Source organism: Wolffia australiana, chromosome 19 (genome assembly GCF_029677425.1).
Source record: "Wolffia australiana isolate 7733 chromosome 19, ASM2967742v1".
Lineage (NCBI taxonomy): Eukaryota > Viridiplantae > Streptophyta > Magnoliopsida > Alismatales > Araceae > Wolffia > Wolffia australiana.
The window spans coordinates 8,315,001-8,335,687 of NC_135853.1; the positions used below are offsets into that span (position 1 = coordinate 8,315,001).

The 20,687-nt window shown below is 52.2% G+C and overlaps 1 protein-coding gene across 3 annotated transcripts in view; it reads left to right on the plus strand.

Moving 5' to 3' along the window:
- Positions 1 to 20,687, plus strand: part of LOC144715573 (sodium/hydrogen exchanger 2-like) — a 72,327-nt gene that overhangs the window by 33,011 nt on the left and 18,629 nt on the right. For all 3 annotated transcript variants that reach the window (XR_013584657.1, XM_078590507.1, XM_078590508.1), the window contains exon 8: positions 7,541 to 7,607. Coding sequence is in view for 2 of the 3 variants with exons in the window: in XM_078590507.1 (XP_078446633.1) it covers positions 7,541 to 7,607 (67 nt within the window). In the remaining variant the exon portion in view is untranslated. The remainder of the gene's footprint in view (positions 1 to 7,540; positions 7,608 to 20,687) is intronic.

Consider the following 20,687-nt stretch of genomic DNA (forward strand, 5'->3'; position numbering starts at 1 on the left):
GGAGAAGGAGAGTAATATGGAAGAAGTTCATCAAAGGTGGCATCCTTGGTGACGATAAAACGACGAGAGAGTGGATGATAACAGATATAACCTTTTTGGGTGGAAGAGTATCCAACGAACACACACTTGAGGGCACGAGGGTCGAGCTTATCACGACCAAGTTGATGGTTAGGCGCATAACAGACACATCCGAAAACACGAGGGGTGAGATTGGTTCGGCGAGAGAGGTTTGGAAAAGAATGCTGAAGACGATCAATTGGAGAGGAATAGTCAAGCACTCGAGATGGGAGGCGATTGAGGAGATGGATTGCAGTGGAGATGGCTTCACCCCAGAAATATTTATGCACATCCATGTGGAAGAGAAGGCTCCGGGTCATGTCAAAGATGTGACGGAATTTTCTTTCTGCAACACCATTTTGTTGGGGGGTATATGGGCAGGAGGTTTCATGGATAACGCCTTTTTCTTGGAAGAAGGTGCTCAACGTGGAGTTGACGTAGTCTTTAGCATTGTCGGAGCGGAAGCGACTAATGGATGTAGAAAATTGGGTTTGAATAAGAGAATAGAATTGGGGAATAACACGAGATATCTCCGATTTATTCTTTAAGAAATACGCCCAAGTGAATCGAGTAGCGTCATCAATGAAAATGCATAACCACCAAGTGCCGGAAGTGCTATGAACTGGGGATGGTCCCCACACGTCGGTGTGAATAAGAGAGAAGGGAGTCGATGAATGAGAGGACGAGAGAGTATACGTAGTACGATGATGTTTTGCCATTCGACAAGCGTCACAAACAAACCGGTCCACAGAATGACCTTGAAAGAGTTTGGGAAATAGACGATAAAGAGTGACGAAGGAAGGATGGCCGAGATTTCGATGGAGAAGCCACAAACGCTCGTGAGAGGCCGAAAGGGAAACGGCGACAGCAGCAACAGCAAGAGAGGTCGAAGGAGGCCGAAGAAGATAGAGCCCCTCATGCTCCTCAGCAATGGAAATCGACTTCCCTGACACCTTATCACGATAAAAACATGAAGTAGAAGAGAATGTAAGATCTTGGTTCAAATCGCGAACAAGGCGAGATAAGGAGAGAAGATGATGGGTAAGACGGGGAACATGAAGGACTTTAGGTAGAGTTATTGAAGAGGAGAGGGCCACACGACCAATTCCTGCCACGGTGAGAAGATCTCCGGAAGCAGTCTTGACTTTGGAAGATCCAGAGACGGGTTCATAAGTCACAAAGGCTCGGGGATTAGGTGTCATGTGGCGGGAGCACGGAATCAAGCCAAGCGGAAGATGAAGAAGGGTTTCCGGAAGGGAATGGAGATGTAGGAAGAACGGTGGACATACCTGCGTGGGCCAAGGAGCATGAGCCCACGATTGGAGGATCAAGCAATCGGCGTAGACGTTCCATTTCCTCCGGAGTAAAACTGTCGGGCGAGGCACTTGTCGGGAGAAGACAATACGGCAGCGGTACTTGACCCGGAGTAGGCACGTGACTCACAGACGGTGCGACAGTAGCAAGATTGCTCTGTTGCATGCGTTTTCGTTGAAGCTTGTAGCACGTCTCTTTGGAGTGACCTCGCTTCTTGCAGTAGTTGCAAAAGAGCGAAGGATCACCCTTAGGAGACTCCTCCGTCCGAGCAGTCGGACTACGTGGCAAAGTGTCGGGTGGTGTAGTCGTCGATGGGCGCGCAGACGAAGAGGACTGTGCTACAAGTGCCGAAGCCGATTTCTGGGTCTGCTGAAACCGAGATTCTTCAACCCTCACACTGCGGAGTGCATCCTTGAAGGTAAGACCAGTCTCCCGATGTATAAGCTGAGCCCGTACCGCTTCATATTCCGGGTTTAGTCCCATAAGAAACTGGAAAACCCGAAGTTGAAGAGTATATTTGTGGTCCACCTAATGAGGGTCTGGCGGCATGTAGTGGTCAATCTCATTCCAAAACGAAATGAGCTCCGTACTGTACTCCATGATAGACCGGTCCACTTGACGCAGGTTGGCGGCCCGATGCACCAATTCGTACAGAGTCGCAATGTTGTGCTTCTTGGAGTGGCTCTCGAGTGCCGCTTCCCAGACCGCCCGAGCCGACTCTAGAGACAGGAATTCACCCTTAACATTGGGTGAAATACTGTCCAAGAGCCAGCGATGAACCACCCCCTCAATGTCCAGCCAGTCATAATACTTGAGATTGGTCCGGGGAGGTCCGTCTTCTAGAAGATGGCGCATGAGACGCCCCTTTAAAGTGATCTGGACGTACTGGCGCCATTGCAGAAGATTAAATCCAGTAAACATGCCATCTGGAGGCATCCTAGGCAGAGAGAATGGTCCAGGGGAGGACGACCAATTCCCGGACTCAAGAGGCACCGCAGATGCATGTGGCGTCGATACCGGCGTCGAGTCTGGCGTAACAGTAGAGGTCTGGGCTTCTGGCGAATCAGCAGCAACCGGATTCGTCATTGTAGGATCCGGAGACTCAATCAGAGTAGACCACGGTCAGAAGGTGCTGCACCGAGCAGTGGGATCGGCAGAGCTGATGGCTCGACCGAGGCAGATACAGCGCGGTGGATGACGCGGCCGAAGCAGGCAGATACACGGCGCGGCTGACTGCTGCGCGCGGCACGCGGCTGCGCGTGGCTGGCTGCTGCGCGCACCGGGCGGCTGCGCGCGGCTGGCGGCTGCGCACGGCTGGCGGCTGCTTGCGGCGGGCGGCTGCTCACGGCGGGCGGCTGCTCGCGGCGAGCGACGGAAGATGGCGCGCGGCGAACTGCTGCACGCAACCCCAGATGCAGGATACAGCGGACGGCGATGGACCGGAGCGCGAGATCAGGGGGACGTGAGAATTGCCAGAGATCGGAGCGCAAGGTCAAGCCCAGGAAACCCAGATTAGGGTTAGGGTTATGGCTCTGATACCATGTGAACAAGAAAACACTACTTCTTGATTAAGAAATGAAAGAGATTACAGGGTTTTATAGGAAGCCCTAATGGGCTGACTAGAGATAGGGCCCTTAATGGGCTAACAAGAGAGAGAAAATACAGAAACGATAATAATCATATCAACAAGGTTGTTCCCATTTCGCTCGCCGCTACTACGGGAATCGCTTTTGCTTTATTTTCCTCTGGCTACTAAGATGTTTCAGTTCCCCAGGTTGTCTCTTGCCTGCCCATGGATTCAGCAGCAATTTGAAAGGTTAACCTATTCAGGAAACTCCCCGAAGCATTTCGTCGCTTACTACGCCCTACATCGTCTCTGGGTACCTAGGTATCCACCGTAAGCCTTTCCTCATTTGAACCTCGCCATTAACGTTAAGGCTATGCCATCCTAAGGTGCTGCTAAATGGAAGGATCTTATCAACGTCCATGAATCATAAATCATAACATAACTCGAACTGCCAAATCGTCAAAATTGCGTGCTATCATAGTTTCGGCTAAGTTCACGGGCTGGAGATAAGCGGACTCGAACTGCTGACATCCGCCACAGGGTAAACCACCGCCTATCGGGCCTCCCCGACTGATTCTACTATAGAGGCCAACGATAGACAATAACTTCCCCCCGAACACAGCTTACAGCTTTCATCGTACTATGCTCTCCAAAGAGCAACTCTTCTCAAAATATCAAAAGGTGCTGAGTCGGAATCCCATTAAGGAATCTTGTGGTTCCGGAGAATCCAGCTACAAGAGAATCAGGAACGGAGAACTCTCCCCTTTTTTCTGCCCGACTCTTTGGTTTTAAGAATGCTTGTTTTAAGAACGAGTGATTGCCCTTCTCCGACCCTTACTGCCCAACCAGAGAACGGACAAATAATGCGTTCCACTTATTGAACAGGTTCTATGGTTGGTCCGTGACCCCTGGATGCCGGAGGCGTCCTTGGGGTGATCTTGTAGTTCCTACGGGGTGGAGACAATGGGGTCGGTCTATGGATTTTCCTTCCCTTTGTCACATTTCGCTCAAAGGGTTGAAGGGAGATAGTGCATGAAGCTGTTCGCAAGTGCCAACTTGATCCTCTTACCCAGGGATCCCAGATGAGGGAACCATAGGAGAGCAGCCGACTCCAAAAAAGGTCCATGTACGATCCTTACTAGATCTGACCAACTGCCCATCCTACCTCCTCTACGTTCTTGACAGCCCATCTTTGTCTCAGTAGAGTCTTTCAGTGGCATGTTTTAGTCCTCTTCCCCATTACTTAGAAAAAGTGAGCCACCAGTTCAGGTACAAGATACTATCATTACCGCCTGGACAATTAGACATCCAACCCGTAATTGCAACGAAACATAACTTATATTTGGCTAAGTCTGATGTCTACCATGCATAGCTTTGTCAACTGATCGTTCTTTCGGTACTCCCATACATAAATAGATGCACATTACCATAAGTATATTCAGGTGCATGGTAGACATCGGCACTCCAGTGCATTTCTCCTTCTAATTCTGAATAAATATGTTTTCGAACCTTCTCTTGGAATTTATGCATGGTACTCACATACATAGCTTCAAAAAGGGACATGTTGATGGTAGAATGGTGTGAGGTGTTGTAGCTGAACTCGGCCCAGTGAAACCAATTACTCTAGTGGCGTGGTTGATCCCCGGCAAAACGGTGGAGGTAAGTCTCGAGGCTCTGGTTGACCACTTCCATCTGCCCATCCGTCTCCGGATGGTAGGCGGAGCTGTGGTGGAGTTGGGTGCCTTGGAGGGCATGCAACTCCCGCAAGAACCCGTTCATGAAGATGCTGCCGCGATATGAGATGATGGAAGTAGGGGTTCCCTGCTGTTTGATGGCCTCTCGGGTGAATTTTTCGGCCACCTCCTTGGCGGAGAAGGGATGAAGAAGGCCAAGGAAGTGGGTGTATTTGCTGAGTCGGTCCACCACCACCAAGATCGTGTTGAGGCCATTGGACTTGGGCAAGCCTTCCACGAAGTCCATAGAAATGTCTTCCCAAATGCGCATTGGTGTGGAAGAGGTTGGAGGAGTCCAGTAGGGGTGAGATGGGACGCTTTGTTCTGCTCACGAATGTGGCATCCGTTGAGAAAGTGTTTGATGTCGTGCTTCATACCTGACAAAAAGAACTGCTGGATGATGCGTTTGTAGGTCTTGAGGACCCCTCCGTGTCCCCCCGCTGCCATTGTGTGGAATTCCCTCAGAATGAGCAGAATGAAAGCAGAGGACTTGGGAAGTAACAAATCATAAGAGACGATAAAGTGCTGCGGAGATGCATGGCCTGCTTTGATGGCATGGATGATGGCCACGAGCTTAGGGTCCTACGACACCTCGCGAAAAATCGCCAGAAGGTCTCCCCTATGTGACCACGAGATGGCCCCGAGAGCAAGGGCGTTGTGTGTGGAAATGTGGGATAAAGCATCCACGACCACATTCTAGCGACCGACCTTATACTGAATGGAGAAATTGTAGCTCACAAGCTTGTAGAGCCATTTTTTATAATCTCCTTGGACTTCTCATTGTTCAAATAGATGCTTGAGACTTTGTTGATCTGTGTGTATGAAGAAGGGCTGGAAGAGCAAGTAGTGACGCCATTTGCAGACGGCGAGAACGATAACCATGAGCTCCTGTTCATAGGTAGAGTGAGTACAAGTGGTGGGCAGAAGGGCTTGACTGAAGTAAGCTACGGGCAGGTTGTGCTGCATTAACACGGCGCCCACTGTGGTGCCCAACACATCTGTTTCCAGCACAAATTCAGACGAGAATTCAGGGAGAATAAGAACCGGGGCAGTGGAAAGGGCGTGCTTCAGCTGGTTGAAGGCAGCCTGAGCATCAACCGACTACTCGAACATGCCTTTCTTGAGGAGGAGAGTCAGGGCCCACGCAATAGAGGCAAAGCCAACCACAAACCGCCTGAAGTATCTGGCCAGCCCGAGGAACCCTCGGAGGTCCCGTAATGTAAGGGGGGTCGGCCAATCTTGGACTGCATGTACTTTGTCTGCATCCGTGGCCACGCCCTCCGAAGAAACCCAATGCCCCAAATACTTGAGCCGGTTTTGGAGGAAGAAACACTTCTTGGTGTTGATGTAGAGGGCATGAGCGTCTAAAAGTTGCATGACTTGGGGAGAGGTTGTCCATGCGTTCATCTCGGCTGCGGCTGTAGATCAAAATGTCATCAAAGAAAACCAAAACAAACCTTCGGAGCAACGGCTGGAAGACGAAGTTCATCAAGGCTTCAAAGGTGGCCGGTGCATTGGAGAGCCCAACCGACATAACCACATACTCATAGTGCCCCAAATGAGTCCGGAAGGCCGTCTTGTCAATGTTGCAGTCATGCATTTGAATCTGATGATAGCCAAATTTGAGATCCAGCTTGGAGAAGTAAGACATGCTATTTAATTCTTCGAGCAGCTCGTCGACCACCGGAGTGGGAAATTTTTTGGGAAATGTGATTTTGTTTAGAACATGATAATCTATGCAGAATCGTCATTTGTTGTCTTTCTTGCGGACCAGAAGCGCCGGGCTTGAATAGGGAATGTGCTAGGGCTGGATAAGGCCTACGTCTAGTTGCTCCCGAATCACCAGTTCTTGCTCGTTCTTCTGACATTGAGGGTAGCGGTAAGGGCAGGAGTTGACTGGACTCGTACCTGGCAGGAGGTTGATTTGGTGATCCAGTGCGTGCCGACGAGGAAGGCCTCTAGTTTGGTGGAAAACCCAAGGGAAGCGTTGCTCCAAGAGTGCATGTGTGTCGGCTGAAGAGGGGGATGGCAGCAAGGGGCTGGAAGGAGAGATGTACATGGAACTCAACGTGCCTGGCGCCCGGTTGGGCTGGTGGCGTGCCTCGAGAGAGCGGCAATGAAATAAATGTTCAATTGTAAACCAAAGGTTCCATGAAATAACTACAATTTGTAGTGTCGATGACAGAACTGGAGTAGGGGAGAGGAGAGAAGGTTCTTGGGGTAGAGAGGCGAGAAACGGGAATGGTTGGGGAAGAGTGGCTGCCGGCTCAAGCAAGGGAGAGAGAGTGTTGACCTACGAACCACGAGTGAGATAGAGTGAGGGATCCAGGAGAGGAGGAATGGGAAAAGAGGGGAAGGAAGGAGCTTACTGTGTGAATGTCTGCCTCGCCTAGTTGTGGGAGAGGTCTTTAAATAGGAGGTGATGCGGTTTGGGCCTGTGCTTACGTGATGGGCCCTGCTCGGGCCTTCCTTCGAGCAAAAACCTGCTGCCGGATCATATCAAAGATTAATTTAGTCTCTCCTCTCAAATTTGTGACAAGCCACATCACAAGTTTTTGTAGCACCTCTCTCCTCCTGGTTACAAGTCAGAGTTTATTTATATCAAAGTTTGTAGTCTAAATTTCCTAGGCCATTCTATGTATTTTTTTCAACGATTTCTCTCATCCAGTTTCAAAAATATGTCCATGCTAACTATGAATGAAAAGGTCAGTGCCAAGTCATCGCTAACGTTAAATGTTCAATGAAAGGGGACGTCTTTTTTTCAATTTTTGCAGGAATAATTCCAAAATTATCTTTATAGAAAACCCCATTAACATTAGAATTTAATAATGTACTTGTTTGTAATATTAACTCAAGAAAATTATTGCAGGCATTCAGCAACTAGGGAGATTGCCATAATGTCACTTATGGCATACTTCTCGTACATGCTCGCGCAGGTTAAAATATTTTTTATTTCATTGAACCTAAAACGCTTTTATGATTTTGTGGAAGTGAATGGCCTGTACATGTTAACCAGTTTTTAAATGATTCCAAATCAATTCCATGTCATTTTAGCCATTGATCATTTGTAAAAGCTGCGTGCGTATCATGTCATTAACCACTTTTGACGTGTTTCACGATACGATCCTACTCCGGAACGTATTGTGGAATACTTGTAACTCAAGGATCAATAGAAATTGTTCAAAATCCAAATGTCGATAACAGATAGGAGAGGAAGCGGAGAAGGTTCTTGGGGTAGAAAGAGAAGAAATGGGAACGGTCGGGGTAGGGCGGTTGTCGGCTCCGCGGTGAAGATGGCGTGTCGACCTATGAACCATGAGAGAGAGAATGAGGGAAAACCCGGAGAGAGAGATAGGGAAGGAGAATGGAAGCCTTATTGTCTGAATGTCATCCTCCCCCTATCACGGGAGAGGTCCTTAAGTAGGCTTAGATGGGGGCTGGGCTGGTGCGTGCGTGATGGGCCCGGCCTGTGGCTTCCTCCGAGCATAGACCCGCTGCCGGAGCATATCAGTACTCCCTCCTATCTCGAGAAGCTTGTCATCAAGCTGGAAGGAGGGAAATTGATCCCAGGATGACACACGCAAGCTCCCATGTAGCTTCAGATGATTGAATGCCCACCCAATGAGTGAGGACTTGGCACCCCGTGGCAGAAGGGCAGAAGGCAGTGATCTTGGAGGGAACCACGTGCCAAGAACGGTCTTCGGCGAGGAGTGGGGGAAGTGGCTGAGGAGGCACGTTGCTGGGCACGGCGCGCTTGAGCTGGGACACATGGAAGACAAGGTGAATGCGCATATCCTCCAGAAGGGCGAGGTGATAAGCAACCGAACCGATGCGCTTGAAGATGGAGCATGGCTCAAAGTAGCGCGGCGAGAGCTTCTTGAAGGGCCGTTTGGCCAAGGACTGCAGGCGGTAGGGGCGACGCTTGAGGTAGACCATCTCGCCGACCTGATATTCCACGGGGCAGCGGCATTGGTCAGCTTGGGCCTTCATGGTGGCCTTGGCACGGTCCAAATGTTGTCACAGGAGATCCAAGTGGGCGCTGCGGTCGCAAAGGAGATGGTCTACTCCATCGAGCGGAGAGGGCGAGGTGATGGTGGGCAGAGGAGGGTGGGCGGCGGCCGGCCACAAACCGCTTCGAACGGGGACATTTTGATGGTCGAGTGATGCGAGGTGTTGTAGCTGAACTCGACCAAATGTAACCAAGTACTCCATCGGCGAGGTTGGTCACCTGCAAAAACATCGAAGGTAAGTTTTGAGACTCCTGTGGACCATTTCAGTCTGCCCATCCATTTCTGGATGGTAAGCGGAGCTGTGGCGAAGTTGGGTGCCTTGGAGGGTCTGTAACTCCCGCCAAAATCCAGTCATGAAGATGTTGCCCTGATCGGAGACGATGGACATCGGAGTCCCGTGCAGTTAAATGACCTCCTTGGTGAACTTGTCCCCACCTCCTTTGGCCTTGAATGAATGACGAAGACTGACGAAGTGGGCATATTTGCTGAGGCGGTCCACCACTACCAAGATCGTGTCGAGGCCATTGGATTTGGGCAGGCCTTCCACGAAGTCCATAGAGATGTTATCCCAAATACGCAGGGGGGTGGGTAGAAGTTGGAGGAGCCCCGCCGGAGTGAGATGGGATGCCTTGTTCTGTTGGCAGACGTGGCAGCCATTGACGAATTGTTTGATTTCGCACTTCATACCCGGCCAAAAGAACTGTTGAATGATGCATTTTTACATTTTGAGCAATCTGCCATGGCCCCCCATTGCCGTGGAGTAGAATTTTCGTAGGATGGCCGAAATAAAGGTTGAGGACTTGGAAAGTACCCCCCTGTCACCATAAAGCAACGTCTCATTGGAGATGGAAAAGTGCGATGGAGAAGCTTGACCTGCTTTGATGGCGTTGACGATGGCTGCAAGCTTGGGGTCTTTCAAAACCTCTTGACGGATCGCCAGTAAGTCGCCCCAGTGTGCCCACGATATGGCCCCGAGGGCAAGGTCGTCGTGGGTGGGGATGCAGGACAAGGCATCCGCGTCTACGTTGGAGCGACCGGCCTTATACTGGATGGAGAAACTGTGCCCCAATAGCTTGGAGAGCCATCTGTTGTAGTCGCCTTGGACTTCGCGCTGCTCTAACAAATGCTTGAGCATTTTTTGATCCGTGCATATGACGAATGATTGAAAGACCAAATAGTGGTACCATTTGCGAACGGCTAGGACAAGAGCCATAAGCTACCGTCCATATGCCGAGTGAGTATGGGCAGTGGCCGGAAGAGCTTGACTGAAATAGGTGATAGGCCGGTTGTGCTGCATTAACACGACACCCACTCCGGTACTCGACGCATCTGTTTCCAGCATAAATTCAGACACAAAGTCGGGTAGAATAAGGACTAGGCCAGTGGAGAGAGCGTGCTTGAGCTGGTCGAAGGCAGCTTGAGTGTCGGCCGACCATTTGAACATGCCTTTCTTGAGAAGGCGTGTCAGGGGCCATGCAATAGTGGCGAAATCCGCTACGAATCATGGGTAATATCCACCAAGCCCAGGAACTCGCGGAGGTCCCTTAATTTGAGGGGGGTCGGCCAATCCTGGACTGCTCGTACCTTGCCCGCATCCGTGGCCACGCCCTCCGAAGAGACCCAATGACCCAGATACTCAAGCCGGATTTGGAGGAAGAAACACTTTTTGGCGTTGTCTTAGAGGGCATGGTCGTCCAAAGTTGCATGACTTGTTCGAGGTGTTCCATGAGTTCGTCTCGGCTGCGGTTGTAGATTAAAATGTCGTCAAAGAAAACCAGCACGAACCTTCGTAGCAATGGCAAGAAGACGAGGTTCATCGAAGCTTGAAAGGTTTTCGATGCGTTAGAGAGCCCAAACGGCATCACCACATACTCGTAGTGCCCCAAATGAGTCTTGAACGCCGTCTTGTCGATGTCGCGGTCATGCATTCGAATCTAATGATAACTCGATTTTAGGCCCAACTTGGAGAAGTACGACATACCACCGGAATTGGGAACTGGTTGGGATGGTGATTTTGTTCAAAGCCCGATAATCTATGCAAAAACGCCATTGGCTGTCCTTGCAGACCAAAAGTGCGGGGCTTGAGTACGGACTATGTGAGGGTCGGATAAGGCCCGCATCGAGTTGCTCTCGGACCAATTTCTCCAGCTCATTTTTCTGACAATGAAAGTAACCGTAAGGGAGAGAATTGACTTGGCTCGTACCTGGCAGGAGGGTGACTCGGTGGTCCAACGCGCGCCTGAGAGGTAAGCCCCCTGGGTGGTGGAACACCCAAGGGAAACGTTGCTCCAAGAAGGCGTGGGCGTCCATTGAGGCGGATGATGGCAGCGGGGAGCTAGATGGAGAGATGTTCATGGTGTTCAACGTGCTGGGCGCTCGGGTGGGCTGATGGCGAGCCTCAAGAGAACTGCACTTGGTGGGGTCCCCTTCCAAGGTGTGCCATGCACCGTGGACCTGAAATTTCAAAAGGAACAAGCCCCAATGCGCTTGGGTCCACCCAAGTGTGAGCAACTAGGGATATCCCAGAATGACCACGCAGCTGGGGTCGAAGACCGGTAGAAGAGTAAGGATGGCGGTGTAGCCTTGGAGGTCAACAGGAACTGTTGCCGCTTGGACATTCCCTTGTGTGACGGTGCTATTGGCATACCGAATCTGATAGGGCGGCGCACTGCTGAACGGGAGCCCCAATTGGAGTGCGAGGCAGCGGCAAATAAAGTCGGCCGTCGCCCCAATGTCGATGAGGACTCGCACGACGCACCCCCTTATTGTCCCCTGGATCTGAAGACGCGGGGGGACATGATTCCGAGGGACGCCAGGGACTCCACGTGCACTACATTGTGTTGGGCATCTTCGATGGGTACTTCCTCCTTGGAGTCTGAGTCGTCCAGCTGGGGGGGGGGGAGCGTCAGGAGCCTCCTGGTAGTAGGTAACAATGTGGATGTGGAGGTCCCAGCGACAGTGATGACCCGAGGTAAAACGCTCGTTACACTGGAAGCACAGGCCTTGAGCGTGACGGCAAAGGAACTCCTCCGTAAAGTTCAGGCGGTGAGCCGGGGGGGGTCTTTTCGCCCTCCATTTGCCCCCCCGGGTGCACCAGCTGGTGGACGGGGCGGCACAGGCTCGTGAGCCCTATAGGGTTGTGCCACTTGGCGATCCTCAGAGTCTTGCAGCTTGGCGAGCGTAGATTCTGCTTTGAAGGCACAATCAATGAATTCTTTCATGTTGCGGGGCTGGAGCCACTTCACTTCGACACGGAGGGCAGGACGGAGGGTGGCATGGCGAGCAAGCATGGTGGTGTTGTCCGCGAGGGCAGGTAAGTAACCCATGCGATCCATGAAAGACGCCACCAGCTCATCCACGGTGCCGGCCTGCTGGAGGTGGACGAGATGTCGATACGCCACATGGGGGTGGAGCCCAAAACGATAGTTGAGCTGTCGTTTGAAGTCCCCCCAATCTTGGAAGCCGGTGCAGTCATCGATGTAGCAAAACCAAGTGGCCGCCTTGCTGTCCAAAACAATGCGATATGCAGGCGTTCGAAGTCGCCCGTGGGCACGGAGCAGAAGTACTGCTCGAGATGGCGCAGCCAATGGTCAAGGTCTCCCTCGGAGAACACGGGGGGTACCGGCACGCGGGGCCGAGGCCAACCCCTGTCGCGGTGGCCCTCGAAGAATCCTAGACGATCCCGCTGAAATCGGCGGGGCGGGGGGTGCCAATACGCGTCCGAGGTTGTGTCAAACTCGCCCTCTGCCCCCCACCCGGGGTCCACTGGCTCATCATGTTGAGGAAGCACGGGCGGTAAGCGACAAGGTGCAGCTGCAGAGTGACGTCCTCCTTCATAGGTGCCGAAGCCCTGGAGGGCGTAGGCGTTAGGCCGTAGGTCTCTGTACCGGCCCAGGTGCGTCCTATTTTGGTGGGGGCCCATTGGACCCACGTGGGCTGGGTGCTGACCTCCCGACCCATGCAGAAGGGTCTCGTTCGGGCCTGGGCTGGTGGGGTTGGGCTGGCCCGGCTTGCCTTAGTAAAACTCGGGCCTGCCCCAAGGGTAAATCCCCCCCCCTCCCCCAACAAACCGGGCCCGACCTCCCCCAAATGGGGAAAGGGCCCCAGTTCCTTGGCCCGAGATGTTTGGCCAGGGTTGCAGGGCCCTTTCCCCTTTGCCGGCAACCCGTTAGGGTTCGCTAGTGCAGGGAAGGCGGATCGGCCCTGCGGGCCGATGGCGGAGGCGGTGGGGGCAGAGCCCTGTTCTGGTGGGTCATCGGCCCCCCCTGGCCCACGAAGCTGGTGGTTGCGCGGCCGTAGGCTGCCTGCCCACCCCCTAGCGCCATCGACAAATCCACGACAGTGGAGGGTGTAAATAAGAAAAGAACAATTCTTGATAGCAAATGAAAGAGATTACAGGGTTTTATAGGAAGCCCTAATGGGCTGACTAGAGAGGGCCCTTAATGGGCTAACAAGAGAGAGAAAATAAAGACATGTAATACTCAGATCAACACTCCCCCTCAAGCTGGAGCGTGGATGTTATCCACACCCAGCTTGGAACAGAGCTCCTCAAACCTAGGGGCATGAAGCCCTTTGGTGAAGATATCTGCAAGCTGTTCAGCGGACGGAACATAAGGCGTGCAAAAATCTCCCGATTCAAGCTTCTCTTTGATGAAATGGCGATCGATCTCGATGTGCTTTGTACGGTCATGCTGAACGGGGTCATGAGCAATGCTAATCGCCGATTTGTTGTTGTAGAACAGCTGGACAGGAGAGGGAACTGGACACCGTAGCTCACGAAGAAGCTGGGTAATCCAAAGTGCTTCACACAGACCATGAGCAAGGGCACGGAACTCCGCTTCAGCACTCGATCGAGAGACCACTTTCTGCTTCTTGCTCCTCCAAGTAATCAGATTGCCGCCCAAGAAGGTGCAATACCCAGATGTGGACCGACGATCAACCACAGAGCCGGCATAATATGCATCGGTGTAGACTTCAAGACGCAGGCCGGTATGGCGACGAAACAATAATCCACGGCCAATGGTGCCCTTCAGGAAACGGAGGAGACGATGAGCAGCATGAAAATGGCTCATGCGAGGAGTCTGCATGAACAGACTCAGAACACCCACTGAATATGCAATGTCCGGGCGACTGTGGGTGAGATAAAGCAGTTTTCCCACAAGTCTTCTATATGGGCCAGGCTCAGCAAGCTCATCATCCGCATCGGCACCAAGTCGATGGTTCGCATCAATCGGTGTCGAAGCAGGCTTGGCGTCCTCCTTTCCAAGCTCACAGAGAAGGTCCATCGTATACTTTCTCTAACAAATAAAGATCCCGCTGGAAGAATAGGCCACCTCTATGCCAAGAAAGTACCTCAACGGGCCAAGATGGCGAATAGCAAATTCTGACGAGAGATACATAGCCAGCTCAGTAATGGTCGTCGTATCATCACCCGTAATAATGATGTCATCCACGTACACAAGAAGAATAGCGACTCCCCCTGACGTGGAATGGCGGTAGAAAAGGGTGTGATCACCATTACACTAACGGTATCCACGACGCTGCATGGCCGTCGTGAAACGACCAAACCAGGCACGAGGAGATTGCTTCAAGCCATATAATGCATTCTTCAGGCGACAGACAACAGACTGCGGAGACGATGGCACTAAGGAAGTGTAGCCAGGAGGTAATGCCATGTAGATCTCCTCAGTCAACTCTCCATGCAGAAAAACATTCTTCACATCATATTGTTGCAAAATCCAGCCCCGACCCGCAGCAAGGGCCAATAAGATCCGCACAGTATTCAGCTTGGCGACGGGAGCAAAGGTCTCCTGATAATCAATGCCATGTTTCTGAGTGAACCCTTGTGCTACAACCCGGGCTTTGTGGCGCTCAATAGAACCGTCAGAATTATGCTTCACAACATACACCCAACGGCTACCCACGAGATGCTTCCCGGCCGGTAGAGGAACCAGATCCCACGTTTCATTGTGAGCAAGAGCCTGAAGTTCTTCCGCCATGGCCTGACGCCAATGCGGAAATGAAAGGGCAATGTCCACCGTCTTGGGAAGGGAAGTGGCATCAAGGGAGGTGAGAAGGGCATGATAAGAGGGTGAGAGGCGATGAGAGGAGATAGATTCCGCCAACGGATAGAGGGGAGAGGAACGGGAAGAGGGCAGCACGGCTAATGAGGAGGTGGCAGGAGGGGTGGAGGTTGAGGGAGACGGGGCAGCAGGAGACGAAGAAGGAAGCCGAGGCTTGCGACGAGCAAGGGTAATACCGTAGCGTTTTTCAGGCGGGCAGCGACGGATAGGGAGCGGAGGAATCGAAGAAGGTGCAGCAGAAGGGTCGAGCGCAGGAGCAGATACTGGAGGAGGCTCCACAGGAGGGACTGAGACGGCGGCCGGAGGCGGGTCGGGAGGCACAATTGTTGGAGGAGCAACAGGCGGAGACACGTCGGGCGGGGCCGGTGAAGAGGGACGAGGGACGAGGATGAGGAATTCGAGTGGATCGGAGGGAGATGGGGACGATGAGGGTTCAGGAGAGGAGGAATAGTAGGGAAGCAATTCATCAAACGTGGCATCTTTGGTGACAACGAACCGACGAGAGGGTGGATGATAGCATAAATAGCCTTTTTGGGTGGAAGAATAGCCAACAAACACACACTTGATAGCACGGGGATCCAGTTTATCACGACCAAGTTGGTGGTTGGGCGCATAGGATACACATCCAAATACACGAGGAGTAAGATGAGTTCGGAGAAAGAGAGTTGGAAAGGAATGCTGAAGACGGTCAATGGGAGTGGAGTAGTCAAGCACTCGAGATGGAAGGCGATTAAGAAGATGGATGGCGGTGGAGCGGCTTTCCCCAAAAATACTTGGGCACATGCATATGGAAGAGAAGGCTCGAGTCATTTCAAAGATGTGACGGAATTTTCTTTCGGCAACGCCATTTTGCTGTGGTGTATAGGGACAAGAAGTTTCATGGATAATGCCTTTGTCTTGGAAGAAGGTGCTTAACGTGGTGTTAACGTAGTCTTTAGCATTGTCGGAGCAGAAGCGACGAATGGATATAGAGAATTGAGTTTGGATAAGGGAGTAAAATTGAAGAATGACACGAGATATCTCCGATTTGTTCTTCAAGAAATATGCCCACGTGAATCGAGTAGCGTCGTCAATAAAGATGCATAACCACCGAGAACCGGAAGTACTATGAATAGGGAAGGCCCCACACATCGGTGTGAATAAGGGAGAATGGGGTCGAAGAATGAGAAGACGAGATAGGATACGTGGTACGATGATGTTTGGCAATTCGACAAGCAGTACAAACAAAACGGTCCACAGAATGGCCTTGAAAGAGTTTAGGAAAGAGACGATAAGAGTAGCAAAGAAGGATGGCCGAGACGTCGATGAAGAAGCCACAAACGCTCGTGGGAAGCCGAAAGGGAAACTGCCGCAGCAGCAAAAGCAAGAGAACTCGAACAAGGACGAACAAGATAGAGCCCCTCATGCTCCTCAGCAATGGAAATCGTCCTCCCCGACACCTTATCACGATAAAAACATGAATTAGGAGAGAAGGTAAGGTCTTGTTTCAAGTCGCGAACAAGGCTAGATAGGGAGAGAAGATGATGAGTAAGGCGAGGAACATGAAGAACTTTAGATAGATGCATAGAAGAGGAAAGGGCCACACGACCAATACCCGCCACGGTGAGAAGATCGCCGGAGGCTGTTTTAACTTTGGAGGAGCCAGAAACGGGTGCATAAGTTTGAAAGGCTCGAGGATTTGGGGTCATGTGGGCGGTGGCACCGGAATCAAGAAGCCAAGTGGAAGAGGAAAAAGAATGGCCAGGAGGGGATGTAGGTGTGGGAAGACTGGTGGACATACCTGCGTGGGCCAAGGAGCATGAGCCCACGACTGGAGGATCAAGCAAGCGGCGTAGACGCTCCATCTCTTCCGGAGTGAAGCTAGCGGGCGAGGCACTAGTCGGGAGAAGACCGTACAGCATAGGCACTTGACCCGGGGGGGGCACAAACGAGGCGGCTGCAGCAAGGTTGCTCGGTTGTGCGCGTTTCCGTTGAAGCTTGTAGCACGTCTCCTTAGAGTGACCTCGCTTCTTGCAGTAATTGCAAAACAGCGAAGGATCACCCTTTGGAGTCCTCCGTCCGAGCCGTCGGACCAAGTGGCAAAGAGCCGGGTGGTGGAGTCGGCGATGGGCGTGCGACGAAGAGGAATGAGCTACAAGGGCGGCCGAGTTCTGGGCCTGCTGAAAGCGGGATTCTTCAACCTGCACACTGTGGGCGCATCCTTGAAGGTAGGACCAGTCTCCCAATGAATAAGCTGAGCCATACAACTTCATATTCGGTTCAGTCCCATAAGAAACTGGAAAACCCGAAGTTGAAGAGTATATTGGCGGTCCACGAATGGGGTCGGCGGCATGTAGTAGTCAATTTCATTCCACAATGAAATGAGCTCCGTGCTGTACTCCATGATAGACCGGTCCCCTTGACGCAGGTTAGCGGCCCGATGTACCAATTCGTGAGTCGCAATGTTGTGCTTCTTGGAGTGGCTCTCAAGTGCTGCTTCCCAGACCGCCCGAGCGACTCTGAGACATGAATTCACCTTTAACACTAGGTGAAATACTGTCCAAGAGCCAACGATGAACTACCCTCAACGTCCAGCCAGTCATAATACTTGGATCGGTCCAGAAGGTCCGTCTTCTAGAAGATGGCGCATTAGGCGCCCTTTAAAGTTATCTGGACGTACTGGCGCCATTGTAGGAGATTGAATCCAGTAAACATACCATCCGGAGGCATCCAAGGCAAAGAGGATGGTCCAGAGGAGGACGACCAATTCCGGGCTCGAGAGGCACCGGAGATGCATGTGGCGTAGATACGGCGTCGAGTCTGGCGTGTGATGAGAGTCTGGGCTTCAACGGGTTCGTCATGAAAGCAGAGTAGACCACAGTCGAAGGCGCCGGAGCAGCGAGAAGACTGCAGGCGCTGGGACAGGGCCGAGCCGGGGCGTCTGGCGCCCGGGGCGGAGGGCGCTGGGGCGGCGGGGCGGACGACGGGCGCGGGACAACGTCGTCGCCGGGTGGCGAGCGCCGGGTGGCGCGAGCTGGCGGAGAAGCGCGAGCGGCCTTGGCAGCGCGAGCGAAGAAGCCGAGGCGGCGCTGGCAGCGCGGCGCGGAGCGAAAAGACGCTGGGAAAAGCGGACGTCAGAACGCAGCGCGCTGGGAGACCCGGCGAGACGGCGAGACCGGAGCGCGAGATCAGGCGGTCGTGAGAACCGCCGAAGATCGAGCGCAAGGTCGAGCCAGAAACCCAGATTAGGGTTAGGGTTAGGGATCTGATACCATGTAAACAAGAAAAGAAAAATTCTTGATAGCAAATGAAAGAGATTACAGGGTTTTATAGGAAGCCCTAATGGGCTGACTAGAGAGGGCCCTTAATGGGCTAACAAGAGAGAGAAAATAAAGACATGTAATACTCAGATCAACAGAGGGGAAGCAGCAACGACAGGGTGGTGGTGGAGGCGGCGGTAGCAGGTTGTCATCCTCGTCGGAGAAGGAGTCCGACATGACCAAGTCCGCCGTGCCCAGGGGCAGCTGTCCCACGCCCCCGTTGATTGCGGCTGTGCAGGCGCCCTTTGTCTCCCCCTCAGGACCTACGGCGGCCGGGGCTGCCGAAGGCTGTGCGGATTGTTGCTGGTGCGCGGCCATGAGCAGCTGCAATGGAGCAGTGATGGGCGCAAGGGCGCCACCGAGGGCCTTCGCCCACGGTTCGTTGCTGCAAGCTGGGGATCCCTCCTCCGACGTGGGTTCCATGATGAGGGTGACGAGGCGCGGTGGACGATGGCTCTGATACCGGTTGATACGATCCTACTCCGGAACGTATCGTGGAACACTTGTAACTCAACGATCAATAGAAATTGTTCAAGATCCAAATGTCGATAACAGATAGGAGAGGAAGAGAGGAGAAGGTTCCTGGTGTAGAAAGAGAAGAAATGGGAATGGTTGGGGTAGGGCAGCTGTCGGTTCCGCAGTGAAGATGGCGTGTCGACCTACGAACCACGAGAGAGAGAGTGAGGGAAAACCCGGAGAGGGAGGTAAGGAAGGATAATGGAAAACTTACTATGGCATACTTCTCGTACATGCTCGCGCAGGTTAAAATATTTTTTATTTCATTGAACCTACAACTCTTTTATGATTTTGTGGAAGTGAATGGCCTGTACATGTTAACCAGTTTTGAAATGATTCAAAAATCAATTCCATGTCATTTTAGCCATTGCTCATTTATAGGCAGCTCTGCCACTAGAGGCCGTGCAATTTTAGACATGACAAAATTATTAGGTCACAACGTAAAGACAAAAGTGGGTGAACTGTTGTATTTCATGGGTGATAGAAATTGACATTCAAAATTAGTCATTCCGGGCTGTTGGCCCTAACAGCTGGCCCCTCGCCGTTGGTGCTTGCTTCATCGCCAACGCCGACGGCTCCCCCGATGTGTGCCTCAAGAATTTTTCCCCCTCCAGCTTCTCTGTTGGCTCGTGATCCAGCTTCCACGTTCAAGAGGCAAATCTTGGACCCTTGCGAGGCGAGCATCGGTTTTAGATGGCTTGGCGACGACAAATACAGGCTTGGCAACCAAGGCATGGAGACCGTCGCGATTTCCATCTTGACGGCAAATACAGGTCATCGCGATGCGAGGGCAGTATCCCCCCTCCGCGTCACAAGGGCGATGTCCCCACTCTGCGTCGCGAAGGCTTAGTCCCTCCACGTCACGACGACGATAATCCTTCGCGTTGCAAAGATTTGCAACTCTGTCAAGATGAAGATATGGCCGAGCGACGGCAGCATTTGCTTTGATGGCTTGGCAATCGAGGCGAGGCGATCGTGGTGATTTCTGCCGCAATGGCGACGTCTCCCCTCCACACCGCGCCAAAGATGACCATCCTCTACACCGTGAAGATTTGCAGTTTCGTCGAGACGACTCTGATAGTGAGCAGCGTTGTTGCGGTCAACCACCGCACCATGACGACAACTTTCCTACACTATGCCGAGGCGAGTGGAGGGCTGAGAAACCGAGGCGAGGCGACCGTGGCAGGTTATGCCATACCGTTTGTTGCGACAGTAACAATCAACCATCGGGTCGTGAAGACAATGACCCTTCAGTGGGCTGCGATGTCGAGGTAGGTATGGTGAGTGTATACAACTGGCGGATGAATCAATGTCCAACGCACGCCAACTGCAGGTATTTCAAAAGCCATGTGCATCATGAAGTTGCATGAGGCATGATGAACGCACCACTTGGAAGATGGCTAGTCGACTGAAGCATGGTGATTGCGGAGATCTCAAGCGTGATGGGCATTGCGATAGAGATGAACATCCATCGCGCTGTACCATCGCTGATTTTTCGTACCATCACTGATTTTCTGCCACGCCGCGACGACGAGCGAGGCGCATAAGAATGTCACGGTGCTCTCCCTATGCTAGCTCGACGACCGAGGCCTGACGTTAGAGGTGGCTATTGTCACGGCGTTCTCCCTATGTGTGACCCCACACGAGCAGAAGACGAGGAAGAAGGATGGGTTACAGTTATATCCTGAGCAAAGAAGCCACATACCATGATTATGTCGACACATTCGAGGTCTTCTGGAGAGAATAGCAGATGCTTCAGATGTTAAATATCGAGACACCATGCACACGAGTGTGGATAGCATTTGATTTGTCGCCAATGTAGAGGGACAGGAAATCGACATGCTAACTGCCAGCAAGGTGGTAGAGAAGCCCCTAAAGTTCATGTGAAGATAAATCAACCAACCCATGCCCAAAGTCTTAGAGGATCAACCAAATGCAAACACAGCGGATGAAGGCACTAACTTCCTTCAACAGTGCTTGGTGGGAGATGTCTTCAGGGGCTCTCCAGATTTGGAGGAGGTTCAAAATGACTTAAGGAGGAAGTTTCCGAAGGTTGAGCTGGCTGAACTATGGAGATTAGATACCAATACTCAACTTCTTCCGGGACT